The sequence below is a fragment of the Chionomys nivalis genome, chromosome 22 (assembly GCF_950005125.1).
Source record: "Chionomys nivalis chromosome 22, mChiNiv1.1, whole genome shotgun sequence".
Lineage (NCBI taxonomy): Eukaryota > Metazoa > Chordata > Mammalia > Rodentia > Cricetidae > Chionomys > Chionomys nivalis.
In genome coordinates, this window is record NC_080107.1 from 39,608,003 (window position 1) to 39,634,232 (window position 26,230).

Below are 26,230 nucleotides of genomic sequence, written 5' to 3' on the forward strand. Positions count from 1 at the left end.
TCCTAGATTTATGTGAGTTGTTTACTTCCTTAGCTTATAGAACTTGCCTCAAGGATGGAATACTTCCTCTTCCCTTATAACATCCCGTTGTTTCTCCCCCTTTTAATATCCTGTGTGTGGGGAGGTATTTTTTTTTCCCCTGAGACAGGGTTTCCCTGTAGCTTTGGAGCCTGTCCTGGCACTCGCTCTGTAGGACCACGCTAGCTTTGAACTCACAGAGATCTGCCTGTCTCTGTTTCCTGAGTGCTGGGATTAAAGGCGTGCGCCACCACTACCCTTAAGATGGAAAGTTTTATCTAGGAGGAAATTGCTGCACAACCGAGCAAGTTTCTTTGAGTGGGCAGCAAGGAACAACAGTGCAGTGGTTCATTCTCAGCTGGTCTATAGGGCTCAGGAGCCGGGAAAGCAGCCTGCCTTGGGCAGCCTGCCTTGCCCATGGGACAGGACTCGCTGGGTCAAAATGTTGGAGAATATCCTGTGTCTAAGAGCAGGAACTGAGCCCAGCTCTCTTGACCTGCCCCTTCCTATCTCAGGAACCAGCACACCCCATGGTGATTCTTGAGAACTACAAGTAAGAAAGGGGAGAACTGTCCTGTCAGTTGAACCAGAACTCTGATTTAGAAATGCCACATTGTGCCTACCTTTGCCTTTGGTACGTTCCTTTCATTTCCAAGGGTGTTATTGCTTGTGACGAATCCAGGCAGAGAAGTTTTCTTTTGTCGTGGAAGGTGTTCCCCTCTCCTCTAGCTTCTCTGGATCTAGGAACCTAGAAACGAAGCTGTCAGGCAGCCTGGTGCAGTGCTGTCCAAGCCCTGCAGGGACCTGGGATAGCAACCTGGCAGGATGCTGCCTTTGGGCTACACCCCTCAAAGTAGGGACAGGTAGTTCTGGTGAGCCTCCTGACTTTTGGGATTTCTGCTTCCAATGAGGCCAGAGGCTCCCCTCAACTAGGCTGGCCTACCTTGTGCACTGCAGGAGGAAGCATCCTGCCTCCCTCCACAGAACCCAGAGCCTTTGGCAGAGACAGGGGAAGAGCTGGAAGTCTCTACTGTGAGAGCCTGGAATACAATCTCTAGGGAGCTCTACACTTCTTTTCTAGCTCCCAAATCTAGCAAGGGTGCTTAGACAGAGAAGTACCCTGAGGGTGAGTGCATTTAGCCTGGGGTCAGACCAGCACCTTGATGTTTTAGGTAGCAAGAATCCATCTCTCTTATGCAGGAAGGCCTCTTAACAGGAGGGGGTGGAGATGGTGGTGCCCCATCTACTACTGTCCAGGCTGAGGAAGCATTGGCCTCAAAGTGCATGTAGGACCTGCTGCCTTTGCTTTTCACCTCCATAGTGGGACAGATTTGCCTGCTTAAAAAGTTTCCACTGGCTTTGTTGTTGTTGTTGTTGTTGTTATTGTTCTGGTTGTTGTTGTTTAATTTTTTTGAGACAAGGCTGACCTGGAACTCACTGTATAGACCAGGCTGGTCTGGAACTCTCCGAGATCCCCTTCTCTCTGCAGGCAGGTGCCACCATGCCTGGCTCCGTTTGTGTGATAAGCACACTGCGGCAGCCTTCCCAATTGTAAAGATGCCCTTATTCTGTGCGCCTCTCAGAGACTACTGCTAATTAAAATATGGTACTGTTGGCAGATGCAGTGGTGTTCGCTTGTAGGCCTAGCTACCTGAAATGCAGAGCTGGGGAAATTGCTTGAATTTAGGAGTTCAAGGCGCTGGAGCCTAAGACCCTGGTGTGTGTGTCTTGGGGGGAGTGTCTTATGAATTAGCTAATTCGCTTTTTTGTTCATTTGTTTCTATTTTTTTCGAGACAGGGTTTCTCTAGGTAGCCCTGGCTGTCCTGGAACTCACTCTGTAAACCAGGCTGGCCCCAAACTCAGAGATCGGCCTGCCTCTGCCTCCCGAGTGCTGGTATTAAAGGCATGCAGCACCATCACCCAGCCTGAATTAGCTCTTAATTATACACTCTTGGATGAGCTTCTTGAGAATGATTTTTGTTTTGTTTTGATTTTTGAGACAATGTCTAACTGTGTAGCTCTAGCCTAGACTAACTGAAAGCATGTAGACCAGGCTAGCCTTGAACTCACAGAGGAAGAGCCACCAGCCTCTGCTTTCTAAGTGCTGGGATTAAAGGCTGAGTTACAACAGCTGACTTGTTAAAATTGATTTAAAGGGCTGGAGATATGGCTCAGTGGCTAAGAGCACTGGCTGCTCTTCCACAGGACGCGGGTTCAATTCCCAGTCAACCACATGGCAGCTCACAACTGTCTGTAAGTCCAGTTCTAGTGGATCTGACACCCTCACACAGTCATATAGTCATATGTGCAGGCTATGCAGGTAAACACCATTAAAGAAGAATGATTTAGGTCTCCTTGTATATTATCATTGGCTTTCCCACTGCTGGGCTCTTTTCTACCCATAGCCAGTGTACTCTTGAGGCAGCTTCCGAGAGTGACCGGTGCTCTCCACTCTGCATCACCTCTGAGCCACCTCTGACCTTTCCTTGGCTAATCCGTGAGGCATGGATGGGAAAGCTTGGCATCTGTGTGTGAATGAACTAGATTTGGATCCAGGCCACTGTAGATGTTTCTTTGGGAAATTACAGGATTTCAAGTTTTACTGCTGTGTGCTGTCCTTGCCCTAGCTTGTGTCCACACACGTGATGGCAGGATTGCAAAGACTTGGTTCATATGTCAACAGGAGACCCAGATTTGGAGAGGCAGCTTAAAAATTTGTCGCATCCCCATTGCCAGCAGTCCCTCCCAGGGAGCTGACCTCAGGACAAGGTGTAAGCACTCTTGTCCTTTGCTTGTCCTTAGAGGTGGCTGCTGGGACAGACTTCTGAAATGGGTGGTTGTTCTCAGGTCCTGTCCTGCTGCTGACCAGTGACAACATCAAACAACGCCTTGGTTCTGCTGCTCTAGACAGGTGCGCATAAGGTGACCCCCTTATGGTCCCATGTAAAGAAATTTAGTCAGCCTTAACTTCCTTCTTAGCTGCCCTGGTATAGTCTTGAGATGGACCTCATTAACCCCGTGCCTTGGTATCTGCACATTCTAGCATGTTCCTTGTCCAACTATACCCTCTACTCTTTATATGTGCTTGGGTACCATCAGAGATCCCAGGAGACAACCAGGTCCTCCTTATCATTCAGGCAGCTCTGCATCTCACCTTCTCTTAAGCCCCCAACTTCTAGGCGTGGCCACAGCCTCTGCTCAAGTGCCCAGTTCCAAGCACCCACTGCTGCTCTGTGGGAGAGGTGCTAATGAAGATGAGAAGCCTTAGGAGACCCCATAGAAGGTGAGGTGCCACACTCAGGAGGCAGAGGCTGGCCAATCTCTATGAGTTTAAGGCTCCCTAGTCTACATAGGGAGTTCCAGGCCAGCCAGTGCTATATAGTGAGACCCTGTCTCAAAGAAATTTTTTTCTTTTAAATTTTAATTTAAATTTTTTTTAAAAAAAAGATGAGGCGCTGCTTTATGTCTTTCAGTATCCATGAGTACCGGCTATCCAGCTGGCTGGGGCAGCAGGAGGACATCCACCGGATTGTGCTGTATCAAGCAGACAGCACACTCACACCCTGGACCCAGCGCTGCATCAGGCAGGCTGACTGCATCCTCATTGTGGGTTTGGGAGAGCAAGAGCCAGCAGTGGGCGAGGTGAGTGCTCAGAGGGACTTCCAACCCAGACCCGTCTATCTTTCCGTTAGCGGAAATACTTTTCAGGAGAGGACCCACGTGTTTGCTGGTCTCTTTAGAGACCTCTGCTATGTTCACTCCTAAAGATTATATAGAAATAATACCATTTTATATCATTCTGAAATTGTGTTTGTTTGTTTTGATTTCTGAAGACAGGGTTTATTTGTGCAGCCCTATCTGTCCTGGAACTCACTGTGTAGACCAGGTTGGACTTGAACCTAGAGGTCCTCCTGCCTCTGCCTTCCACATGCTAAGATTAAAGCGTGTGCCACCACCATCCCTCATGAAATTTACTCTTTCATCGATACCCACTGTTTCACCCATTTTTATGGCTGTTTGGTTTTCCATTTGTGAGTGTCCACCATACAGCCTCTACCAGTTACTTCATAGTAACAAGCAAGGTCGAGTTTTCCTCAGATACTTTCAAGTTGCTGGCCCCAAAGAAAATGTGTGTACTTACTAGACGCTGCCAAGCTGCTTTCCCGGTTGTGAATGGCTGCAGGTGCGCCTGAAGTGCTCATGTCCTTCTCAGGAGTGGGGGAACTCTGGCTCCATTCATGTCCTTTAACTAAGCAGTATGAGGTGATTCCTCGTCATTTGAATTAGTGTGCCCATCTCCTCTCTGCTCTACCTGCTCAGCTTCCATTTCAAGCGTCTGCCCTATCTGTCTAATCCTGGAGCAGCTGAAGTCAGCCCCTCTGATGTCTGTTCCCATTGTGCAGGAGCAGTGCTGTTTTTGTAAGGCAGGTGCCCAAAAAGTGCATCGTCTGTGAAGGTCACAGCATACAGTCACACGGCAGTGTTTGAGACGCGGGAGGAAGCACTCTTGTCTCATACTCCCAGCATCCCCCTGGTAGCCGTGTTGGCCACCCAGCACAGTTAGTGGACCATGTGGTCAGGGTGTTAGTAGCCATCTTTACAGCCCGGCTACTAACTAGACCCATCCCACACTGTCCTCTCTGGGGCCAGCTATCAGGGCAGTGTTGAGTGTCCACCTTGGAGATAGCTCTGTGGTGGTCCTTGGTTCTGTTCTGTTTTAGCCCTCAGGCTTACCTGGGCTTGCTGACCAGGTCTTATTCTCCTCTAGCTGGAGCGGATGTTGGAGAACACAGCCGTGCGTGCCCAGAAGCAGCTGATCTTGCTGCACAAAGAGGACGGTCCAGGGCCTGCCCGCACAGTGGAGTGGCTCAACATGCGGAGCTGGTGCTCTGGCCACTTGCACCTCCGCTGCCCACGCCGTGTCTTCTCTAAGAGGAGCTTGCCCAAGTTGGTGAGGCCTGGAGGGCTGGCCCAGCAGGACTTAGCCCTGACTACACTATCTCTGGCCTCTCTATATAGAGCTGTCTTTCTCCTCCTTTATGCGCATTAGGGCTTGTGGGTTCTTATTGAGCTTGCCTATTCTGCTCTGAACTCTGTGATCATAACTTTGGGATTCTTGGGCTACTTTGCAGGTTGAGGAAGTCACAGCACAAAGCACAGAGAGGCTGTCCAGAACTGGGAACCAGTGAGCTCAGAAATCTGGGCTTGACTTAGGTCAGGGATCAAGGCTGAGAGTCTCACATTTAGCTGAGGCCCTAAAGAGATATTATGACTAGATCACTGAGCTATCCCTTCAGAGCAGAGACAGATACAATCCTAGACATCTCTTCCCTGGGCATCTTTAGTTCTTTGAGCTCAGTGTGAAAACTAGGTGGTGGGAAGCATTGGTGCTGTCCACATGCTACAGCCCATTCAACACCCTAGCTCAATGGGCAGCATCTTGTTGACTGCATCCCTGCCTGGGACCATATACCTCAAGAGCACTCCCTACATAAAGGGCCAGTGGAGAGACTCCTGTGAGGGCATCCTGAGGGGCTCTGTGGTCTTAGGCAGTTAGAAGCTTCCTCTAGGTCTGTTTGTCCTCTGCCAACACCTCTCAGGTGAGCTTGGACCCTGTCAGGCACTTGGGTGCTAATGCTGTGTCCTGTGTCCTGGAAAGGAGAGGCTGTGAGTCAAATCAGGACATGCCAACTTTTAGCTGGAGAAACGCACAGACCTCTGTCTCCCTTTGGCTCCTTTCAGGTTGAGATGTACACGCGTGTTTTCCAACGGCCACCAGACCGTCACTCAGACTTTTCCCGCCTGGCACGGGTGCTGACAGGCAATGCCATTGCCTTGGTGCTTGGAGGAGGTGGAGCAAGGTGAGCCTCCCCAACCCCCAACTGTATACCACACTCCCATCGGCCTTACCCTGAGCATAGGTGCCGCAGATGCAAAGATCCTTGGACCACTCTCGTACTCTCAGGAGAGTCCCCAGGGATGGCAAGAGTGTGGTCCGCATGCCAAAGTGTCTAGGTGTGTGTGTGTGTGTGTGTGTTTATAACCTAAATGTTTTGGATTTCACTGTTGACATTTGGTAGAAGAAGATATGTGTGTTGTCTGACTATGCTTAGCAGCATCTGTTTGGTTAGCCATATGTCTCCGCTTTGAACATTGTCTGCTCTTGTCCTTTGCCAGTTCAGTTCCCCAGTGGGCTCCCCATGAGGTTCTTTCCATTTTAATATATTCTCTATGAAGCATGACCTGCTCTGCTCATGGACTAGAGAAATATCCTTCAGTTCTTTAGGCTTGGGGTTCTTTGAAGGAGTTTTAGCCCATGCAATTCCTGCCCTGAGTTGTCATCTGACCCTTCTGAGCTGAAAGACGTGGAGGCCTATGGCATCGTGGGAGGATGAAGTGGTTGGTGATCCAGATATGCAGGAGGAGCCGTGTCAGACTCCACATCTCCCCAAGAGGAGGGGTGCTCTGGAGCTGACCCACTGTGAACTGAGTCCTGGCTCTGCTCAGTCTACAGTGAAGTGACCCCCCCTCCCCCACCCAGTGCGTGCTCGTTGTATCTTGAATCATGGGGGAACTGACCTAGAGGAGGGATATGACATTATCAGGTAGGGGGAGGCCCTAGTCCTTCCTGTGTGCCTGGATAATAGAAACTCAGAATGGTTAGGTACAGACCTGGTCCTGGTTTGCATGTCAGGCCAACAGCATTTTTGAAAACTCTACCACTTGGCTCAAGGTGTACTTAAAAGCCGAGTGGTTCTGCTAGGCACACAAAGAACAGTCCTCTGCTTGCCCTTTCTGGGGCCAAATACTTTCAAAGTCTGTTTGGACATTGTCTTTTCTGTGATCCTAAGTAGTAGTCCTATCTGACTAATGTTTCCTTAAATTTTAGAACACTGACTTCCTAACTCTCAGATAACCAACATCTATCTGTTGGTCTCTCTGCACCCTCACCTGCCTGTGGCTCAGCCTCTCTCTCTCTCTCTCTCTCTCTCTCTCTCTCTCTCTCTCTCTCTCTCTCTCTCCTCTAATCCTCATGAGGTTCCATTGTGAGGGCGTAGCTCTTTCAGAGGTAAATCATATCCATGGGACTCTGAACATTTCCTTCTTTAATCCTAGCACTCAGGAAGCAGAGGGAGGTGGATCTCTGTGAGTTTGAGGTCAGCCTGGTCTGTTGTCCTCTTTTTTAAATTGTTGCTGCCTTTTACGCCACAGCTGTGTGACGAAGGGAACTTATCTAAATTTCTGTCCCTCTGAAGAACTCAGGATTCAAAGGTTGAGGTGAACTTCTGCTCCTCAGGCTGTTCCCCGCCCCTCCTTAAAAACCCTTCTCACCTGGCTCCTCCCTACCACTTCCTGTCAGCTAGTTGCTGATGCAACCTCTTGACTACAGGTGAATTTTATTTAATCAGACACATCTTTGCAGCATTAAACAAATGTTCCAGAGCATAAACAAAAGTAACACACCTTAAAATAATGTTCTTCAACACTGGTCTTAGAAAAGGGGTGGGGGTGGGCTGGAGAGATGGCTCAGAGGTCAAGAGCACTGGCTGCTCTTCCAGAGGTCCTGAGTTCAATTCCCAGCAACCTCATGGTGGCTCACAACCATCTATGAGATCTGGTGCCTTCTTCTGGCATGGAGGTGTACAGGCAGGAGGAATATTATATACATAATAATAATTAAATAAATCTTTAAAAAAAAATCGAGTTCCAGGACAGCCAGAACTGTTAACACAGAGAAACTGTCTTTAAAAAAGAGAGAGAACAAAAGGAGCTTCTAACTGTTGTATTTGCTTCACCTCCGTTTCTGATACCATCAGTGTACCTACCAATAGACACCGATAGACACCGCCAGAGTGTTCCTATCGTCTTAGCAGGTTCAGACAGACCAGATCATCTTTGTTCAAGTTTTCCAGGGCTTCACACCCCCCAGCCCACCAGCACCACCTCCTTCATCTTCACTGACTGCTTTATGCCAGTGTTGTCTCTCAGGCTCTGACTCTCTTTTGGTGACATCTCTGAATGAATGTATTAATTTTGTATCATTCTCTTTATCTCTCTACATCCCTGCCTTTCTGCTTCTGTCTCTGTGTATGTGCATTGCGGCAGGGATCGCAGGGGATAACCTCAGTGTCATTCTTCAAACTACCATTTGCCTTGCTTCTTTTGCTGGAATGGAGTTGCCAAGTAGACTAGGCTGGGCTCTCCTCAACCCTGCTGCTCTCCAGGCCTCCAGCAGCTACATTAACTATGTAGTTAATATCTTACTACTCGCCATCTACAGTGTCTCTTTGTATCCGTATTGACTCCACTGCCAGTAAGGCCCTCTTCTGCTCTTTTGTAACTCCTCTCTCTCTCTCTCTCTCTCTCTCTCTCTCTCTCTCTCTCTCTCTCTCTCTCTCACACACACACACACACACACACACACTATTTAATATGCAGTTTGAAAGTTAATTCATAATTAAGACTGCAGTGAAAGAGCTTGGGAGAGCCAGCTATCTAGGGAAATCAGGGCTGCTTGATAAGTTGCAGCCAATGAAATCAAGGTAGCTTGTGAGTTTCTTGTTATTTATAAAGTAAATTCTGACACAGTGGAAAGACCAGCCTGCCTATATTCTGGAACAGTGCGCCCATGATGCTGAGAAGGACAGTGAATTTGAGGCCAGTACAGGATACAGTGTCTCCAAAAACAGACAAGAGCTGAAATTAAAGCATACATTAGAAAGTGTCAACAAAGCAAAAGTGTGGCCTTTGAAAGGACAGCTAAGGAAAAAGGAGAAAGGTGCAGGAGGCCCCCGCTGTGCAAGGCCTCTGTCATGCAGATTGTCACAGCTGCTCTGGTTTCAGGACAGCAATATCTGAGTTCTGCTGGCAAGAGAGAGTTACACCGTGTCACTCTTCAGCTGTGTCTAGTCTTCAAACTCATTTATTGGTTGTCTCATCTCAGTTATGTGTTTCCTGTCTGTAATCTCCACTTCATCCCGCTTATACTTTCCCATTCTCTGCAGTTATCAATCCTGTCTTTAATTTCTTCAACTCTTGCTTTTTGGGGATTTTTTTTTCCTTTTCTTTTTGTGAGACAGGGTCTTACTATATAACCCTGTTGGCCTGGAACTCTCTATGTAGACTAGTCTGGCTTTGAGCTCACAGAGATCCACCTGCCTCTGCCTCCAGAGTGCTAGGATTAAAGGCGTGCGCCACCACCGCCTGGCTCTCAACTCTGTTGTTTCTGTTGTTGTTGTTTTGTGTACTTGTTTTTTGAGGAAACGGTCTCTCTGCGTCCTGGAACTCACTATGTAAACTAGGGCTGGAGAGAAGGCTCAGTGTTCAAAACCACTGTCTACTCTCCCTGGTTCAGTTCCCCGGACCCACATGGCAGCTCACAACTGCCCGTAACTCCAGTCCCAAGGGATCTGGACTCTGCAGACACTACATGCACATGCTGTACAGACACACATGCATCCACACACCTAAAGTAAAAATAAACCAGGCTGGCCTTGAATGCACAGAGATCTACCTGCCTCTGTCTCTCAGATGCTGTGTTGTAATAAGAGCGGCGGGGCTGCGTCCCAGCATGGCTAGTTTATGCCCCGAAATAATTACACAGAAACTGTATTCTTTTAATCACTGCCTGGCCCATTAGTTCCAGCCTCTTATTGGCTAGCTCTTACAATTGATCTAACCCATTTCTAATATTCTGTGTAGTACCACGAGCTGGCTTACCAGGAAAGATCTTAACCTGCGTCTGTCTGGAGTGGGAGAATCATGGCGACTCCTGACTCGGCTTCTTTCTCCCAGCATTCTGTTCTGTCTACTCCGCCTACCTAATTTTCTGTCCTATTAAAGGGGCCAAGGCAGTTTCTTTATTACTTAACCAATGAAACAACAGATAGAAAGATGACCCACCTCCATCAATGCTGGGATTAAAGGCTTGCACCACTATGCCAAGCTCAATTTTTGTTTTAAGACTTCTACTTATTTAATTTTTTTCTGGTGGTATTACATATTATTCTTTTTATGTACTAAATATATGCACAGTACATGAATATTTTAACCGTCATAGTGCAATACGTTCTCACTGCTGTACAGCTGCCAGGCCTGTCTGTTTCTAGGCTGTTTGTCATCCTGAATAAACTGTATTCACTGCACATTCACCCATGCTCTGCCCCCCCATGACTGGAGTCACACCTCTGTGTGCTGCGTCTGCATCCTTTACTGAGCACACTAGTCTATTCCTGCAGGCATACACGCAGCACTTTGTTCTCCCACACAGACTGTTGATGGCTTCTCTAAAGTGTACGGTAGCGGGATCAACCAAGTGTGCATACGGTAGACAAGTACTCTAGGACCCCTAGTCCTCGGTCCAATCGTGGTGTTTGTTTTTAATCTTGTCTTGTAGTCATGAGGTATTTTCTTCTTTTATGACTTGTTATGCTTGGTTTTGAGGCTTTAGGCCATAACTTCAGCCTTGTTTGAAAAAGAATGGGGACCTGGATTTCTGGTCTTCAGGGAGGCTGGCTCATTTCTGCTTTACTTTGATTCCTAGGGGCAGCCCTTGGTGTTTACCAGGACCCCCCTTTTTTTTCCCCAGAGGGCTCTCATTTCCAGTTTTCCCCACCTACAACTGTGGCAAAGTCTGTTCAGCTTCTCAGCCTCTGTGATACTCTGTTGGACTCAGCAGTAGATGGTAGCAGTCACACACTGGCTTTCCTCAGTAAAGCCATCCTCTCCTGTCTCAGCCCCTCGGTCACCTGTGCACCTCCAGAGAGAGGAATTTTAAATTATATCCAGAACCCTCTGGGAGCCTCTCCTCTCTTTGCCCCATTGTCTGTGGTCATGTAAACTTCTGGTTCTGAGGAGGGAAGAATAATCTGGGCATGTGACCTGCCTCTGAGGCACACAGGGCACGTAGGGCAAGGGCTGCCCTGACTACGGTGCTCATTTTCTCCCACTCTTCTTGCTGGTGAAGAGGCTGTGCCCAGGTGGGTATCCTGAGAGCCCTAGCAGAGTGTGGCATCCCGGTGGACATGATCGGAGGGACGTCCATTGGGGCTTTTATGAGTGCTCTGTTTGCTGAGGAGCGGAGCTACAGCCAGATGCGGATCCGTGCTAAGCAATGGGCAGAGGTAAGCAGGTGCCCTCCACCCTCAGGAAGGCTTGCAGGTCAGAGTGGGGCCTCTGTGGCAGGCGGAGAGCATAAAGCAGGAAAAGATTGGGCAGGTAGTGGGAGATGGCCAGGAGTAGGTGACAGGAGGTGGCCTGAGGTAGGCGGGGGCAGGAGGCTGTAAGGCAGGTGTGGGAGGTGGTCTTAGCTCATAGGTTTATCAGGTGACAACACGGACGTCCAGTGCCAGTGAAGGGGAGCTAGTGGACCCCAGGGTCTCAGGAAGCAAGAGGCACAGCTAAACCATGGGCTACAATGGGCAGGAAGGCAAGATGGAACTACAGTCAGTCAAGATCAGGAGACTACAGGCCTCAGATTTCTTTTTAAAAACATGTTTTTATTCTCGAGACTTTTATATGTGTATATAATGAAATATTATCGTATCTACTTTCCACTTACCCTCTCCAACCCCCCGTAATCTCCCCAACATGTCTTCTTCCCAACTTCGTGTCATTTTTACCTTTTTATTAATTAGTTGCTGGAGAATTTCATACAGTATATTTTGATTACATTCATCCCCTCCCCCAACTACTCCTAGAGTCTCCTATGCCCCAGCCATGCCTCAGGTTTCTGAGGCCAAGGCAAGGCAGGGTATGCAGCTTCAGTTTGGTTAGCATGGATCATTCCAGCATGCCTAGGAGACATTCCTTGTTGTCTGGTGCCTACCTAGCCCTGGATGGTTTGGGGGAAGGGAGTGTTGCCTTGGTGTGAGTCAGACCAGGAGGGGCTGAGTGTGGGCTCCAGGCTACACAGGAGCCAGCACTTCTCTGCTTAGTTCAGCCTTGTCAAAGATGAACACCAGAATCAGAATCAAAGCGTCAAGCAAAATCAAAGGAAGCAGAACCGGTTCCCTCTGCCTTGCCAGCAGGCCGCTCATAGCCTTCTCGAGGCTGGGCTGCTCCTGTGGAACAAATGGAACCCTGCTGAAACCATGCGTGGGATCAAAAGATTTTGTGCTCTCCTTTTCCAAAGAGGAGAAAATTGGTCATCCGTGTGCAGAAGCTGAGGAATGGGCTCTCTGCTGCATTCACAAAGCTGAGGACACAGCTTGAGGCTCTGTCCAGAAATATGTCTCTCATGGAGTGAGTGGCCATCAAGAAAGAGAACCTGATGACACATCCTGTTCTTAGTGCTGTGTCAGCGGTCACTGGGGGTGGTCTCTAAGAGCTGTTGCTACAGGAAAATGTGTCCCCTTGGTGTACAACAGCTTAGATTGTAGTCATGGACTGGGAGAACCAGGGACCTTTGGCTGGTCCCCCACCACTGAGGGAGAACCAAGCTGTGCCACCTTGTTGGAGTGGCTGCCCTGCAGGAGACGACTACAGGACATAACGGGGATGGAGCCATGGGCATACTTACCCACCAGCCATGAAAGAGGGAGTTTGTCCAGCGGCCTCTCTAGCTCAGATCTTGGGCAGAATCTCAAGCTGTCTTATTCCTTGTTTTCCGTGCCACTCATCTGTCGTACGGAAGGGTCCAGGGCTGGTGGCTCTGTCTAGCCGAGCGCTCCCGCTACTGTGTAGGGAACTTTGGATGCCCAGAGCACAAAGGTCTTCTGGAGTCCTGAAGGGTTCTCAGTATATAGCTTCGTGAGGAAGGGACAGGGATTTGGAGCTATGGGAGGCTCTTAGCTTTTAAGCCCCAGGAGCTTCTGCTGGCCTCTTTGTCTACACTAAGGCTCAAGCCCACAGGGAGTGCTCTCCTGAGACTTCAGGCAGTTGGACCTGGGGGTTTTCTTGGTCACCCCTATTCTGATGCAGAAATACGATTTCCTCACTAAAGGTCTCCCATGTCTCTAGGATATGACATCAGTGGTGAAGACTATACTAGATCTGACCTACCCAATCACATCTATGTTTTCTGGAACTGGCTTCAATAGCAGCATCAGCAGCATCTTCAGAGACCGGCAGATTGAGGTGTGTCCCTGTCACACCTGGCTTGCACTAGATGCTCAGTGACTTGACACCGTCCTGCTTTCTCCCCACGTTCCTCTGTCCCTAGATGGCCGTGCCAGTGTGGGGCAGGGAACAGCTGAGAGGAGGGTTCCTCTGATCCTTGTCCTCCCCCAGGACCTGTGGCTCCCCTATTTTGCCATCACCACCGACATCACAGCCTCTGCCATGCGGGTTCACACAGATGGTGAGAGCCTTCTCCAACCAAAATCACCATAGCGTCGGCTTAGTGGGGTCAGTAGCTCTAGGATCTTAGTCAGGTATGGGGGCATGGACACACAGCTCCATGAGGGCCCTGAGGGTCTTACAAAGGAAGGTCACAGCCACATTTGCATAGGGGGCAGAGGATGTTTCTGCCATAGGCACACTATGTGAAGTGAGGCAGGGGCGAGGGTCTCAGGTGAGTAAAAGGGCCTCTGGGAAAGGAGCAGAATTAGGGATGTGCTCAGGCACAGAATTCTTCAGTTGGGCAAAGTGGGATATTTGGGGACCACAGAGGAATACTTCAATGCCATCTCTTTTCAAGGCAAAGCCCTTTGGGGATGAGAGGTCTGGTGGTGGTCTGTCAAGCTTAGTGTTCTCCCGGAGGTTGGATCTGTGGGCTTTCAGACTGCAGAGACAGCAGGACAGGGAGCACAGAGGGCAGAGAAAGGATCTTCTCTAGCCACTTTCCCACCAGACCTTCCTGCTGCTCCAGGCTCGCTGTGGAGGTATGTCCGTGCAAGTATGTCCTTGTCGGGCTACATGCCCCCTCTCTGCGACCCCAAGGATGGACACCTGCTGATGGATGGGGGTTACATCAACAACCTCCCAGGTACTGCTGAGGGTGGGGGCATGCCCCCCCATGCTGGTATGTAGCTCTTTGGTCATTCTGCCCCGTGGCTGCCTGCCATAACCGCCTCCATACCAGGAAGGCCGGGGTGGTACACGTTTTCCTTGGAGTATGCCAAGAGAAAATGTCAGGCTGGCATCAGCTCATTGAGAACTCATGCGCATGTGCCCATGCTTGCACATGCGCACAGCATGCTCCCAGCATATGGCTCTGCCTGTTAGCACAGCAGCAACAGAACAAAGGCCAAGGAGACAAACCAGGAGCAATTGATTTCCATCTGTGCCCACAGTTGGAAGCTAACAGTCTGCAGGTGTTGGGTGTACTGTGTGTGAGGCCGTACCTGCTACCTGTTGGCTACATACTCAGAAGGGCTCAGAACAGAGTTCTGTGTACATGGCTACACACAAGCTGGGACATTTGATCCCCTGCTAGGCCCAGGAAGAATACTAGAGAGGGACCAGATGGCCCCCAGGTAGACCTCTTAGTGCTTAGTAAAGCAGGGTCTGCCTCCCATTTGTTCTTCCCATTCCTCCAGGAGTGTTACCCCATACCCTGGTTTTGCATCTTTTTTTTTTTTTTTTTGGTTTTTCGAGACAGGGTTTCTCTGTGGTTTTGGAGCCTGTCCTGGAACTAGCTCTTGTAGAACAGGCCTGGTTTTGCATCTTTAACCTGGATGGTGACCAGGCTACCTTTTTCTCCATAGCGGATGTAGCAAGATCCATGGGGGCAAAGGTTGTGATTGCCATTGATGTTGGCAGCCGGGATGAGATGGACCTCACCAACTACGGTGATGCCTTGTCTGGATGGTGGCTGCTTTGGAAACGCTGGAACCCCTTAGCCACAAAAGTCAAGGTACTGGATGGACTAGATAGCCTCTCTGGGGCTTGTGCTCTCATCCTCCCTGTGCCATCCCTGGCCGCAGGGATGTAGAAGCACCTCCCAAGCTCAGAACCCAGCCCAGCTGGGACACTTGTTTGTACTGCTTCCCAGGTCCCGGGACCAACTGTGAAGCACGAGGGGCTCACTAGGTCACATCTTCAGGACTTTGGCTCAGAGCCCATCATGTGTCTGGGTTCGGAGGGAGGGCCAGGGTAGGAGACTCAAGCATTCTTGGCAGGTGTTGAACATGGCAGAGATTCAAACACGCCTGGCCTACGTGTGCTGCGTCCGGCAGCTGGAGATGGTGAAGAACAGTGACTACTGCGAGTATCTGAGGCCTCCCATCGACAACTACCGCACCCTGGACTTCGGCAAGTTTGACGAGATCTGTGTGAGTGTCAGCAGCTAAGGACAAGGGACTGGGGTCAGTTCAGCCTCTTTTCTAAAAGCACAAGAAGGGGCTCCCTCAAGTTCCTGTTGGGGCCTCCTATGTACGCAGGAAGTCGGGTATCAACATGGGCGGACAGTGTTCGACATCTGGGTTCGGAGTGGCGTACTGGAGAAGATGCTGCAGGACCATCAGGGGACAAGCAAGAGGAAGGACTGTGGGGTGAGAAGCAGGACGGAGGGTCTAGCCGGGTGGGAGTCTGGGACATTGGCAGCATCCTCTGTGTCCGCTCCGTCTGTGTGCAGTCTGAGTCCCCGTGCTGCCTTCTGCCTCCTTCCAGGTGCTCACCTGCCCTAGTGCCTCCTTCACCGACCTCGCTGAGATTGTGTCACGGATTGAGCCGGCCAAGGTGACTGCAGTGGACGGTGAGTTAGATGTTCAGAAAGTATACCTGTGTCACAAAGGTAGGGACAGGCAACTCTGAACCCTCACTCTTGCTCTTGAAGTCACTGGCACTTGAGCTGTGCTGACCAAGAAGCTTAACCACTGCTGCTCCACTTTGTTGAGACCTCGAGACCATCTGTCTGCCCAAGAGTTCCCATAGCAATGAGATTATCCCCTTGGCCACTCAGGCTTCTCCCTCATCACTCCACATAGCATCCTAACCACACCACGGACCTTCAGGGGAGCCTGAGGGCCAGGTCCAACAGCCACTGCTCTGACCACTGCCCTGCAGTGGGGTCATCAACCACCATCCCCACCTCACCCCCGTTTTGCAACAGAACATGTTCTGCCGCATTCCCTGCTGCATGTTCCGTCTTAAAGAGGAACTTGAGAGGTGCCCTGGGGGCTTCCCAGGGTGGGAGCCCAGGCACTGAGGTGAGTTTATGCTGGCCATTCTTTATCCAGCCCTGACCGGGCCCCCAGGTATGCTTGGTAGGTAAGGAGGACCAGCTTCCTCCATGGTTTGTGAAAGACATATGGGACAGCTGGTGGACGAGGCGCACGGAGACTGTGTGCTGTGTCGCTGGGTCCAGCAGCCCTGGGACTGCAGAGGGCTGTGCTCGTGTTACCGTGGAGCTAGGAACAGTGGGTCTACGGCCGTGTTCTGCCTTAGCTTTAGCGGTGCTGGACACAGCCCCTGTCCTTGGGGAGGGGACCAGTGTAGCCCTTTCTTCTGCTCCAGATGAGTCTGACTACCAGACAGAGTTTGAGGAGGAGCTGCCAGACATCTCCAAGGAGACATATGCTGACTTCCAGAGCACCGGGGTTGAGTCGGACTCTGACTCGGTGAGGTGCTGGGCCCTGTTCTGCAGTGCACCTCAGTTGTGCCCACTCTGAGGTCCCCAGACTGGGCCTGCCCCCAGTCTCTGATTCTGGGCTGGACACTCCTTCCCACTCCAGAATATGCAGCCTGGGACCTGGCAGCCCCTACTTGACATATCTTGACCATGTATGATTTGCTTCCAGGAGGATGAGTCTTCACTATGGCAAGGGCCCTCAGGCCTGACTTCCCCAGAACAGCCTCAGGATTCCTGCTGTTGGCTCCCTGGTCAAGATGAGCAGGGGCCAAAACTCTAATGCCTTTCCTACCTGGATTAACACAGTACAGCACAATCCTCCCCTGGGTCTGCCCGCTAGGCTGAGGCTGCACCCACTCCTTGGAAGCTGCTTCAGTTGCCTGACAAGATCAAGCTGGGTGGTGTATTCGTCTGGTTTCTTCTGTGGACATACGCTGTGTTAGAGGAGTCATGGGCCTCTCCTCTTCATGGGCTCACCTTGTATTCCCACAGCAAGCAATACTGAAGCCTCTGTGAGGCATGGGAGCATGGGATTGGTGTATTAATAAAGGTCGGTCTGATTGTGTGGTATTTCACTCCTGTGTGAAGGCTGCTATGGTAAAGAGTTAAGTGGGCCGGAGGAAGGTCCCAACAGGGTGGTCCTGCAACCTCCAGGCAGCAACTGTAGGCTGGGCAGGCAGGATGCTCCGGGTTTGGATGGAGCTAAGGTTTCCCTTAAAACAAGGTGAGCTCTGGGCTTTCTTAAATGTTCCTCACCTCTAGGCATATATGGGCCGGACCCATTAGTCCTGGGAGGGTCGCCCCAGGAAGAAAGCCCGCGGGAGGAGCCGCCTTTTAGCCACGCCCGTATCTGTCATCATGGGGGTGGTGCCAGGCCTGGCGTCAGTCAGGAGGCGGAGCACCGCCCCCGGTCCAGCCGCGCTCTCCTACAGTGGCTGGACTTGCAGGGCGCTGGGTGCGGCCATGCGGGGCCCGGGCCTGAGTGTGACCCTGACCCTGAGGCCGAGACCTAGCGCAACCTCAGGCGCTGTACGGCTCCCCCGGCAGAGGCGGCGGGCGCGAGGCGCGCTCTGAAGCCCGGGGGATGCGCGGGCACCGTGACCATGGGTGCCGCCGCCTCCAGGAGGAGGGCGCTGAGGAGCGAGGCCATGTCCTCGGTAGCGGCCAAAGTAAGGTGAGTGCGGCGGGCTGACCGGAGGTCAGGTAGCCGCTGCCGGCTTCCGCTGTGGTGTGTGCTGCTGCCCCGGCCCCCTGCAGCTTTCCTGTTCTAACTAGAGTGGGCCTCGGGCCTTAGAACCTGACGCCCACAGGCTGGACAGATCGGACAGATCGGTCGGAGGTCCGTGGCCAGGATGTCTGGGTTCTCTGTGGTGGGTGGAGAAGAGCCCACCTCTTCTCGTGTTGGTGTGGAGGGCTAGGGTGGGGGGAGGTCTGGTGGGGAGGGTCTTGCCGTTGTTGAAGGCGGGTGGCCAGCGTGCACTGATTGTGTTCCCTCTGCCTACCCTGCAGAGCAGCTCGAGCGTTTGGAGAGTACCTGTCCCAGAGTCACCCTGAGAACCGCAACGGTGCAGGTAGGGGCCCAGGAAACAAAAGGGCTGTGCAGGGTGAGTCCTCTGTCCCAGGCCAGGGCCAGGGCCAGCGGAGTGTGAGTGTGAGCCAACCTAGACGTCTCGCTTGCTTCTCCTCCTCACATCCCCTGCCCTCCAGAGCCCAGAACCCCAGGAGAAGCTCCAATCACCCATCTCCATGGCGCCCTCCCAGCCTGGGTTGTTGGCATGGCAACAGGCCTCTTGGCACCCCCAGGGCTGGCACCACTGTCTCGGGGGCCAGCTGGTTGGGAGGGGGGAGGGGAGAAGTTGGCATCAGGCAAATGGGTGTATCTGCAGGCTCGTGGGGGGGGGGGCTGGCCTGTCTGTTCTTACCTCTGATGATGGTGCACAGGTAGTAAGGCCTGTCTGTCACCCCAGGCCACACTTGCACAAGGGCTTCAGGCCCAAATAAGAGGAACAGGGACACCTAGCAGATAGCACCCAGAACCCCCTCATCAAGCTTAGTGTTTGTTGCCCTCTGTGTGCCCAAGGAGACTGGGAGGGTAGACCAGCAGGCTGAAGGCTCACCTGGTGCCTTTCCCTTAGACCACCTTCTGGCTGACGCCTACTCCGGCCACGACGGGTCCCCAGAGATGCAGCCTGCCCCCCAGAACAAGCGCCGCCTCTCCCTCGTCTCCAATGGCCGCTATGAGGGCAGCATCTCCGATGAGGTGGTCAGCGGGAAGCCGGCTACAGAGGGGCCCCAGCCCCGTGTGTACACCATCTCTAGAGAGCCAGCCCTGCTGCCCAGCTCTGGAGCTGAAGCCATTGAGCTAGCAGTGGTAAAGGGGAGGAGGCAGCGGGAGCGGCACCCTCACCATCATAGCCAGCCCCTGCGTGCCAGCCCAGGCAGCAGCCGGGAGGACATCAACAGGCCCTGCCAAAGCTGGGCCGGCAGCCGCCAGGGCTCCAAAGAATGCCCAGGATGTGCCCAGCTGGTCCCTGGTCCCTCTCCTCGGGCCTTTGGGCTGGAACAGCCACCTCTACCTGAGGCTTCTGGCCGCAACAAGAAGCTGGAGAGGATGTATAGCGTTGATCGAGTGTCCGGTGAGAGGCCTTATCTGCACCTGGGCAGGTGTAGGGGTAGCCTGCTGGCCTTTAGCAGCACCAGACACTGCCGAGCTGGTTTGAAGGATGAAATCCCTTCACGTTGGGCTCACCCTCCTTCCCAAATCCAATGAGTTGTGGCCTCCCTCAGATCCCAGGCAAATTTATTAGAGTTTATCAAGGATACTTCCTGGAGGAGGGTGCCTGGGAGGTTCTTGAGGAGGTAAAGAACAAGGCTTAATGGAAGAAAACTGCAAGGGAGGGGAAGTTATTTGAGCCCTGAGATTAATATTGGTAAACTGGAGGGAGGAGTTTGAATACCCTGAGGGCGTGCTGTGTTCTACCCTTCCCCACAAAGCATAAATGTCCCCTTAGAACATTCCAGCAGCCTCAAGCCTGGACTTCAGAGGATAACTCTAGGGAGCCCTGGGAAGTGGACACCCTTCAGCAGGGTAGTCTCCACTCTCTGGCCCAAAGTCTCTTCCCAACAGGGAGGGATCAGGCTTCGGGACACCTGTCCTTGTTAGCCATAGCCTCCTCTCTCTTCTAGATGATGTCCCCATCCGTACCTGGTTCCCCAAGGAAAACCTTTTCAGCTTCCAGACTGCAACCACAACTATGCAAGCGTGAGTCCACTGTCCACTGCAAGAGTCTAGGGCTTAGGAGATAGTGACAATTCTTTCCTGGCCCCGGCTCAGCTGGGGTCTACTTGTGAGCAGCTGCATGTGCCACACTGTGCTGATGGACCCAGCTGGGGCTCTGAGTCCCAGCAGGTTCACTCTGACTATATCCTGCTCCCTCTGACCATACTTTCACTGTTTTCTGCTGCTTTCCTTACTAACATCCCATCGGGTCATCCCCTGCGCTCAGCCTACCCACTTCCTCATGGCCTTTATCTTCATTTTGGTAGGGGTCCTGACCCAGGCAGAGTTGCAGCTGAACACCAGCACTAAGTGGTTTGGGGGTGGGGAGGTCTGGTCCTCATGTGTACTCCATACTCCAACCTCATTGTGCTTCATGTTACAGGTGACAGTTACCTCTTGGGGGTCTCTTCCTCTTTATCTGACAAGCGTCTAAAATGTCCTCCCAAAGAAATGCCTTAGAACCAAGGTTCCCACACCAAAGCAGTCCTACCCTACCTTCAGTTGCTATGGCAAAGTGGGCAGGGAACAGGCAAGCTTCTGTAGAGCCAAACCCCATCTTTGCCTGGCCAGAACCCAGCACCTGGTGCTATGGGCCAGTGACTCAGTCTCTGGTGCCCTTTGACATTTGGCCTTGAGTCCAGTAGACATCAGGAAACCACCTTCAGGGGACCTGGGGGGCTGAAGGGAGCCAGAGACCCACACTCACTTTGTCTTCTTTCTCTTGCCGCCTCTTCACCCCGGGACTTCAGCATCTCGTAAGTATGCCATGCATTGTACACTTAGGGGCACAGCCTTTGTCCTGGGGGACCCTCCCACCCTTGGATAGTTGTCTGCAGGTCAGGGACCCTGGGCCTGGGCAGTGATAGTACTGAGTTCCCATTAGTCCAGCTTCCTGTGGACAATTAGGCCTCAGCAGGGCCTGCTGGGAGCTGGGCCTCGGATGCCCCCTGGGCCCTGTGCTTGCACCTCTGTCTCCACGTCTGTGTCCCTCCTGCCTTCAGCCAAGGGCAGTGCTGACTTGCGGCGGTTTCTCAGGGTATTCAGGGGCTACGCGGAGAGGAAGCGTCGGAAACGGGAGAATGATTCCGCGTCTGTAATCCAGAGGTAGGGCCTGCCAGCCACTCGCCACCAGGGTCTGTCTCTGGTCTGCACTGGCCTGGCCAGGGCCCTCCTGGCCCTGGAAGACCTGATGGGGGAAGGGTGGTGGCGACCACTGGCCTGGCCCTGCTCTGGGGACGTGGCAGGCAGGAGAGGCCATGTGACCAGGCTGCATTTCAGCCCCTGGACCTAGATATTCTTGAGGGTTCATGATAGACATACTGCAGCCAACTGGCCCATCCATGCCTGTCTAGCCCTGAAGCCCAGAGCTGTCCATCCAATGGCACAGCCCACCCTCTCCAACTCCCACCACCCTCAGAAGTGTGCCTGGGAAACCGTTGGTCTGTTTTAAACATGGGGTCTTGGCAGGGCACAAAATTTGCGGGAAGAGAGCACCTGTCTCTCTAGTAGGGAAGGGACAATTTGAAACCCCCAGACCAACTTGTGGGTGTGGGCTCAGGTAGAGGATATTAGGGTGTCCCTGCAACAGTGGAGATGACCGTGAGAAGCCTCAGCCAAAAACAAAACTGGCAAGAGAGATACTCATGCCTGTGATCTGGAGTTCTGGAAGGATCTCACGAGGAGGCAGGGCTTCTATATAAGCCTCAGGGAGACTGTTCTGTGTCCAGCCTCAGCGTGGCCAGGGACTAGGTGGGCAGGAGCCACCATCTACCCCTCTATGGACCCTCATCACCCCGTGGTTTCTCCTTCAGGAACTTCCGCAAACACCTGCGCATGGTTGGCAGTCGGCGGGTGAAGGCCCAGAGTAAGATGGGTACTGGGGAAGTGGGCAGTGCTGTGCTTGGCAGGCTGGGGCTTTGTGGCAAGCTGGGGCTTTGCATGTTGGCAGTTCACCTCCCTTGGTGTGTTCTAGCCCCACACACCTACCGGCACCACCCGTTTGCCATGTTCTGCCTTCCCTTTAGGCTTCCCATTTTCCTGGTGTTCTGCTCCTGTCCAGCCGTGTCAGTGTTCTGTCTTGCTTCCCCAACAGTGTTCCGTCTCACCCAGGCCCTACTTGACCAGTATCCTAACCCAGTGCTCTGCCTAGCCTAGGCTCCACCCTAAGCCCAGTCGATAGTCCACAGTGTGCCTTTTGTCTCCACCCTAATGTCCTCCAGTTCAGACTCTGCTCCTAATGTCCTAACTAGGAGCACAATACTGGAAACTTACCGTTGGTCTCTGTCCTCCATATGTGACCTCAGGCCCATCCTTGTCAGTGTCTGCCTCTCCTCAGCCCCCAGTCTAGGGCCTGAGTCTGCTCTGTTCTTGCCCCCTCTGGCTAATGGGGGTTTTGCTCTCACTACAGCGTTCGCTGAGCGGCGCGAACGGAGCTTCAGCCGGTCCTGGAGCGACCCCACCCCTATGAAAGCCGACACTTCCCACGACTCCCGAGACAGTAGGTGTCCAGTTGCAGGCTGGCCCTATTCCCTGACAAGTTCTCTTAGGCCCATATCCCTGCCAAGGGTCCCATGCAGTACTGCTAGGCTTCTGCGCTTTTGCTCCCTGAGCCTCAGTTTACCTGTCTATGAGAGGGAGTACCCAGCATCTCCTATCTCGTAGGCGGGGTTAACTAATGGCTAAGCAGTGCTAACTGGGGCGTCTGTAAGATGGTACCCACTGTCTCTTAGGGCACATTTAGCCAAAGGTGACGTTTGTGCTGGGTCCCAACTTCACATGTCTCTACTCTTCCTCTGTGGGGCTGCTTCCCACTGGTGTCAGTGGCCCAGCCTTGCAGTTTACCTGTGACTATAACCTTCTCAGCTACCCAAAGACCCTCCAGGACATGGTTGGGCTTCATGGGTAGTATGTCGCTGTCTTGGTGACTCCTCCTGCCTCCTAGGCAGTGACCTGCAGAGCTCACACTGCACCCTGGATGAGGCTTGTGAGGACCTGGACTGGGACACAGAAAAAGGCCTGGAGGCCATGGCCTGTGAAACTGAGGGCTTCTTGCCACCCAAGGTCATGGTGAGGCCTGCCCCTGGATGCACCCACATGGCATTTGGGTGGAGTACAGCCTTGTCCTCTGATCCTCCCCACCATGCCCACACTGCATCCTTGGCTTGGGGAGGGAACCTCCAGGCTCCACCTTAGTTGTGAAGGTCCTTAGGGTCTCAGCCCTCTGATTTCTGGGGGAAGTTTCAGAGGGTTCTACCTTGGTTACAGCAGAGCAGGGGGGCCATCCCTAGGCTATCCCCTCCTTGACTATGGGGTGCACCTCATAGGACTTTCCCTGTCCCCCACAGCTGATCTCCTCCAAGGTGCCAAAAGCAGAGTACATCCCTACCATCATCCGCAGGGATGACCCCTCCATCATCCCCATCCTCTACGTGAGTGTCTTCCCAACTCTGTATCCAGACAAATTCTGGGTGTACCTCTTACCCTGGGCCCAGCTATTGGTGCCTGAATGCCTTGGGGGGCTAGCAAGGGCTCTGATGTGTGGCCTGTCTGTTCCCAGGACCATGAGCATGCAACATTCGAGGACATCCTGGGTATGTATCTTGCTCACTTCATCTGGTGGCTGGCAGGAAGGGTGGCCCTACATGGGGAGGGGCAGTACTCATAGCCCTCTGTCCACAGAGGAGATAGAGAAGAAGCTGAACATCTATCACAAGGGGGCCAAGATCTGGAAGATGCTGATTTTCTGCCAGGTAGAACTAGAGATCAGTATGGTAGGGGTGGCGAGCCCGAGCTCCCACTGCATGTGTTCACATGGTGGGGGCGTGTCTGTGCATCTGTGGGCTGGGTATGTGGACGCCTCATCACAGCCGTCCTAGCACCCCTGAGACCTGACCATGACCTCTTACAGGGCGGCCCTGGACACCTTTATTTGCTCAAGAACAAGGTGGCCACCTTTGCCAAAGTGGAGAAGGAAGAGGACATGATCCAGTGAGAGGGGAGGGGGCCACGGGCTGCGGGAGGGAAGTCTTGAACCTGGTGTATTCCTTCCGACTCCCGCCCTCCACCATGCTTCTACTGATGCCGTCTGTCCTTCCCTCCAGCTTCTGGAAGAGGTTGAGCCGCCTGATGAGCAAAGTCAACCCAGAGCCGAATGTCATCCATATCATGGGCTGCTACATTCTGGGGAACCCCAATGGGGAAAAGGTAGGGGCTCTAGGCTTGTGAGAGAGGTGGGCAAGGTCTTCTCCTTGTCCTGGTACCTCCTCCTGCTTTAGCCCTCCTACAGAAATCTCTCTCGTGCCTAGGGTCCTAAGCAAGGAGGGTGGGTTCTGCCCCTAGCCCCAGACTCATGACCTTGCCCCCCTCCTTGAAGCTATTCCAGAACCTCAGGACCCTCATGACTCCTTACAAGGTTACCTTTGAGTCACCCCTGGAGCTGTCTGCCCAAGGTGAGTTGTCCCAGCTGACTGACTAGAGTGTAGACGGCTGCTGTAGGTCTGACCCGTCTGGGACCTGGTCATGCCTGAGCCTCCTGGCTTTTCCCTCTCCTGCCTAGGGAAGCAGATGATTGAGACCTACTTTGACTTCCGGCTTTACCGCCTCTGGAAGAGCCGCCAGCACTCAAAACTGCTGGACTTTGATGACGTCCTGTGAGGAGCATGGGTCATGCCCAGGCACCACCAGGCCATTTCCTCTGGACTGGGAACCTGGGGCTGGGCCACCTCTTGTACCTTAGAACCATGTGGCCCTGGTCTTGCCCACAGCTACTTCAGGGACCCTCAGACATTGCTCAGGTTCTCGTAGGGTCTGGTCCTCTCTGCACCAGTGGGCCACTGAGGCCATCGTCCTGTCACGCCTCGCCTGGAGGCCGCAGCATTGGGAATCCCCTCCACGGGGTTCATAGAAATAAGTGCAATTTTTTTACACCCCCTGAAACAATTTGAAGGGAAGCAGCATTACTAGTTAACTAGTTAAGCACTCTGCTACTAGTTACAGTATAGACAACCGGCCCAGTGTGTGTTCAGGTCCTCCTGTCCCCCAGCCCCTCAGCCCTGCCGTATTTGATCACCAGCACCAGGATGGCCCATCTTTGTGGGGCCGGCACTGTCTGGCTGCCTAGCCTGGCCCGGTCTGTACTGGCCACATCTGTCTGCTTTGACCCCTCTCGTCACCCCTTGCTTACTTTGACCTCATCTTGGCAAGGGGCAGCCTGGGCGGTAGGAGGGAGGAGCCTCACTTTCCCTTTTCTCAGAGGAGGCCTGGGTGGCCACCCGTCGCCCAGCTCCTGCCTCCCCATTTCCCCTGCTGCTGTTGAGCTCAGCTTTTTCCAGCCTTGATCTGGAAGCCACATCCCAGCACAGAGGCCTATGGGCTTGGTGGGGGCCAGCTGGGGCTGGGCCCTGGAAGGCAAGAACCTCACCACCACTGCAGTAGGGGCCTGGGTCTGTCCCCCAGGCTGCAAAGTCAAGCAGCTGGTGAAGTGTGAAGTCCCCGCGACTCCTTCACAGTCTTGCCCAGGGTCTAGCAGGGTGGGCTCTCTTGTACATAGTTGGAGCTTGGGGGCAGGCCCCCCTTTTGTAGAGCCTGGGGTCTGAGGGCACCTGGCTGTGTCCCTGACCAAGGGGAGTTAGGATTGGGCTCTGAACAATGTACGATATCCCTTAGAGTGACCATTAAACTTGACCCTCTGCTGCAGCTGCTGTGTGGGTCTTCTCATTTGGTACTCACACTCCACATGCACGCCAGCCGGAGCCACTGCTGCTTGGCTTCCCTCACACCTGGGCCTGGACAGAACATCTCTCTTGAGATACATCTCATGGGAAGATATGGTAGGGCTCGTCCCATCAACTGGCATGGGAGAAAGTGGAGACGGCATCTTCTCCCTATAGATGAAAACAGTCCCTGTCCCGTCCATGGGGATGAGAGAGGGCTGCCCCCAGCTTCTTTCAGGCCTCTCTGTTCATGTGACCGGAGTGAGAAGCCAGAGAGTGACTACGGCCTCAGTTGTGGTCCAGCTTTCCCCAGTGTCCAGGCTACAACCAGACTTAGCTACTTGACCATTACCTGTTCAGTGGAAGGGACCAGAGCAGCTGGGCAGTTGAAGGGCTGGAGGTGGGGTAGGGGGTGCAGCATACAGCATGACAAAGGCTGGGGTAGGAGTACAGTATACAGCATGACCAAGGCTGGGGTAGGGGTGCAGTATACAGCATGACTAAGGCTGGGGTAGGGGTGCAGTATACAGCATGACCAAGGCTGGCAGGCTTGAGGCTAGGTGCTGGGGACTGCCACCACACTCTAGAAAGGACCAAGAGGAAGAGAGCATGGGGGCCACCATAAACAGTTTGAGAAGGTCGGCTTAGATTGGTCTGCACCGTTACAGGATCACATGCAATCCAACAGTGTGTGTGTCTGTGTGTGC

General features: G+C 52.8%; 2 protein-coding genes across 4 annotated transcripts in view; both read left to right on the plus strand.

The window, feature by feature from the left end:
* The window catches only part of Pnpla7 (patatin like phospholipase domain containing 7), a 65,415-nt gene extending 48,308 nt beyond the window's left edge, over positions 1 to 17,107 (plus strand). For both annotated transcript variants that reach the window (XM_057754927.1, XM_057754928.1), the window contains 14 exons: positions 2,867 to 2,930; positions 3,493 to 3,661; positions 4,788 to 4,970; positions 5,762 to 5,880; positions 10,986 to 11,142; positions 12,980 to 13,096; positions 13,250 to 13,319; positions 13,830 to 13,946; positions 14,668 to 14,816; positions 15,082 to 15,234; positions 15,343 to 15,453; positions 15,572 to 15,656; positions 16,418 to 16,521; positions 16,702 to 17,107. In XM_057754927.1, coding sequence (XP_057610910.1) covers positions 2,867 to 2,930; positions 3,493 to 3,661; positions 4,788 to 4,970; positions 5,762 to 5,880; positions 10,986 to 11,142; positions 12,980 to 13,096; positions 13,250 to 13,319; positions 13,830 to 13,946; positions 14,668 to 14,816; positions 15,082 to 15,234; positions 15,343 to 15,453; positions 15,572 to 15,656; positions 16,418 to 16,521; positions 16,702 to 16,812 — 1,709 coding nt within the window. In that variant the 3' untranslated portion in view covers positions 16,813 to 17,107. The remainder of the gene's footprint in view (positions 1 to 2,866; positions 2,931 to 3,492; positions 3,662 to 4,787; positions 4,971 to 5,761; positions 5,881 to 10,985; positions 11,143 to 12,979; positions 13,097 to 13,249; positions 13,320 to 13,829; positions 13,947 to 14,667; positions 14,817 to 15,081; positions 15,235 to 15,342; positions 15,454 to 15,571; positions 15,657 to 16,417; positions 16,522 to 16,701) is intronic.
* Positions 17,108 to 17,251: 144 nt separating this feature from the next.
* Positions 17,252 to 25,506, plus strand: Nsmf (NMDA receptor synaptonuclear signaling and neuronal migration factor). Of its 2 annotated transcripts, XM_057754929.1 has the most exons (16): positions 17,252 to 17,706; positions 18,042 to 18,103; positions 18,668 to 19,168; positions 19,719 to 19,794; positions 20,562 to 20,567; positions 20,848 to 20,916; positions 21,624 to 21,676; positions 22,220 to 22,309; positions 22,754 to 22,878; positions 23,157 to 23,240; positions 23,369 to 23,402; positions 23,491 to 23,561; positions 23,720 to 23,799; positions 23,913 to 24,015; positions 24,185 to 24,260; positions 24,368 to 25,506. In XM_057754929.1, exons 1-16 carry the CDS (start codon positions 17,636 to 17,638, stop codon positions 24,463 to 24,465), a joined length of 1,599 nt encoding a protein of 532 aa, XP_057610912.1. In that variant the 5' UTR covers positions 17,252 to 17,635; the 3' UTR covers positions 24,466 to 25,506. The 2 variants fall into 2 exon arrangements, with proteins under 2 accessions (XP_057610912.1, XP_057610913.1); XM_057754930.1 differs by lacking the exon at positions 22,220 to 22,309.
* Positions 25,507 to 26,230: the final 724 nt, after the last annotated feature.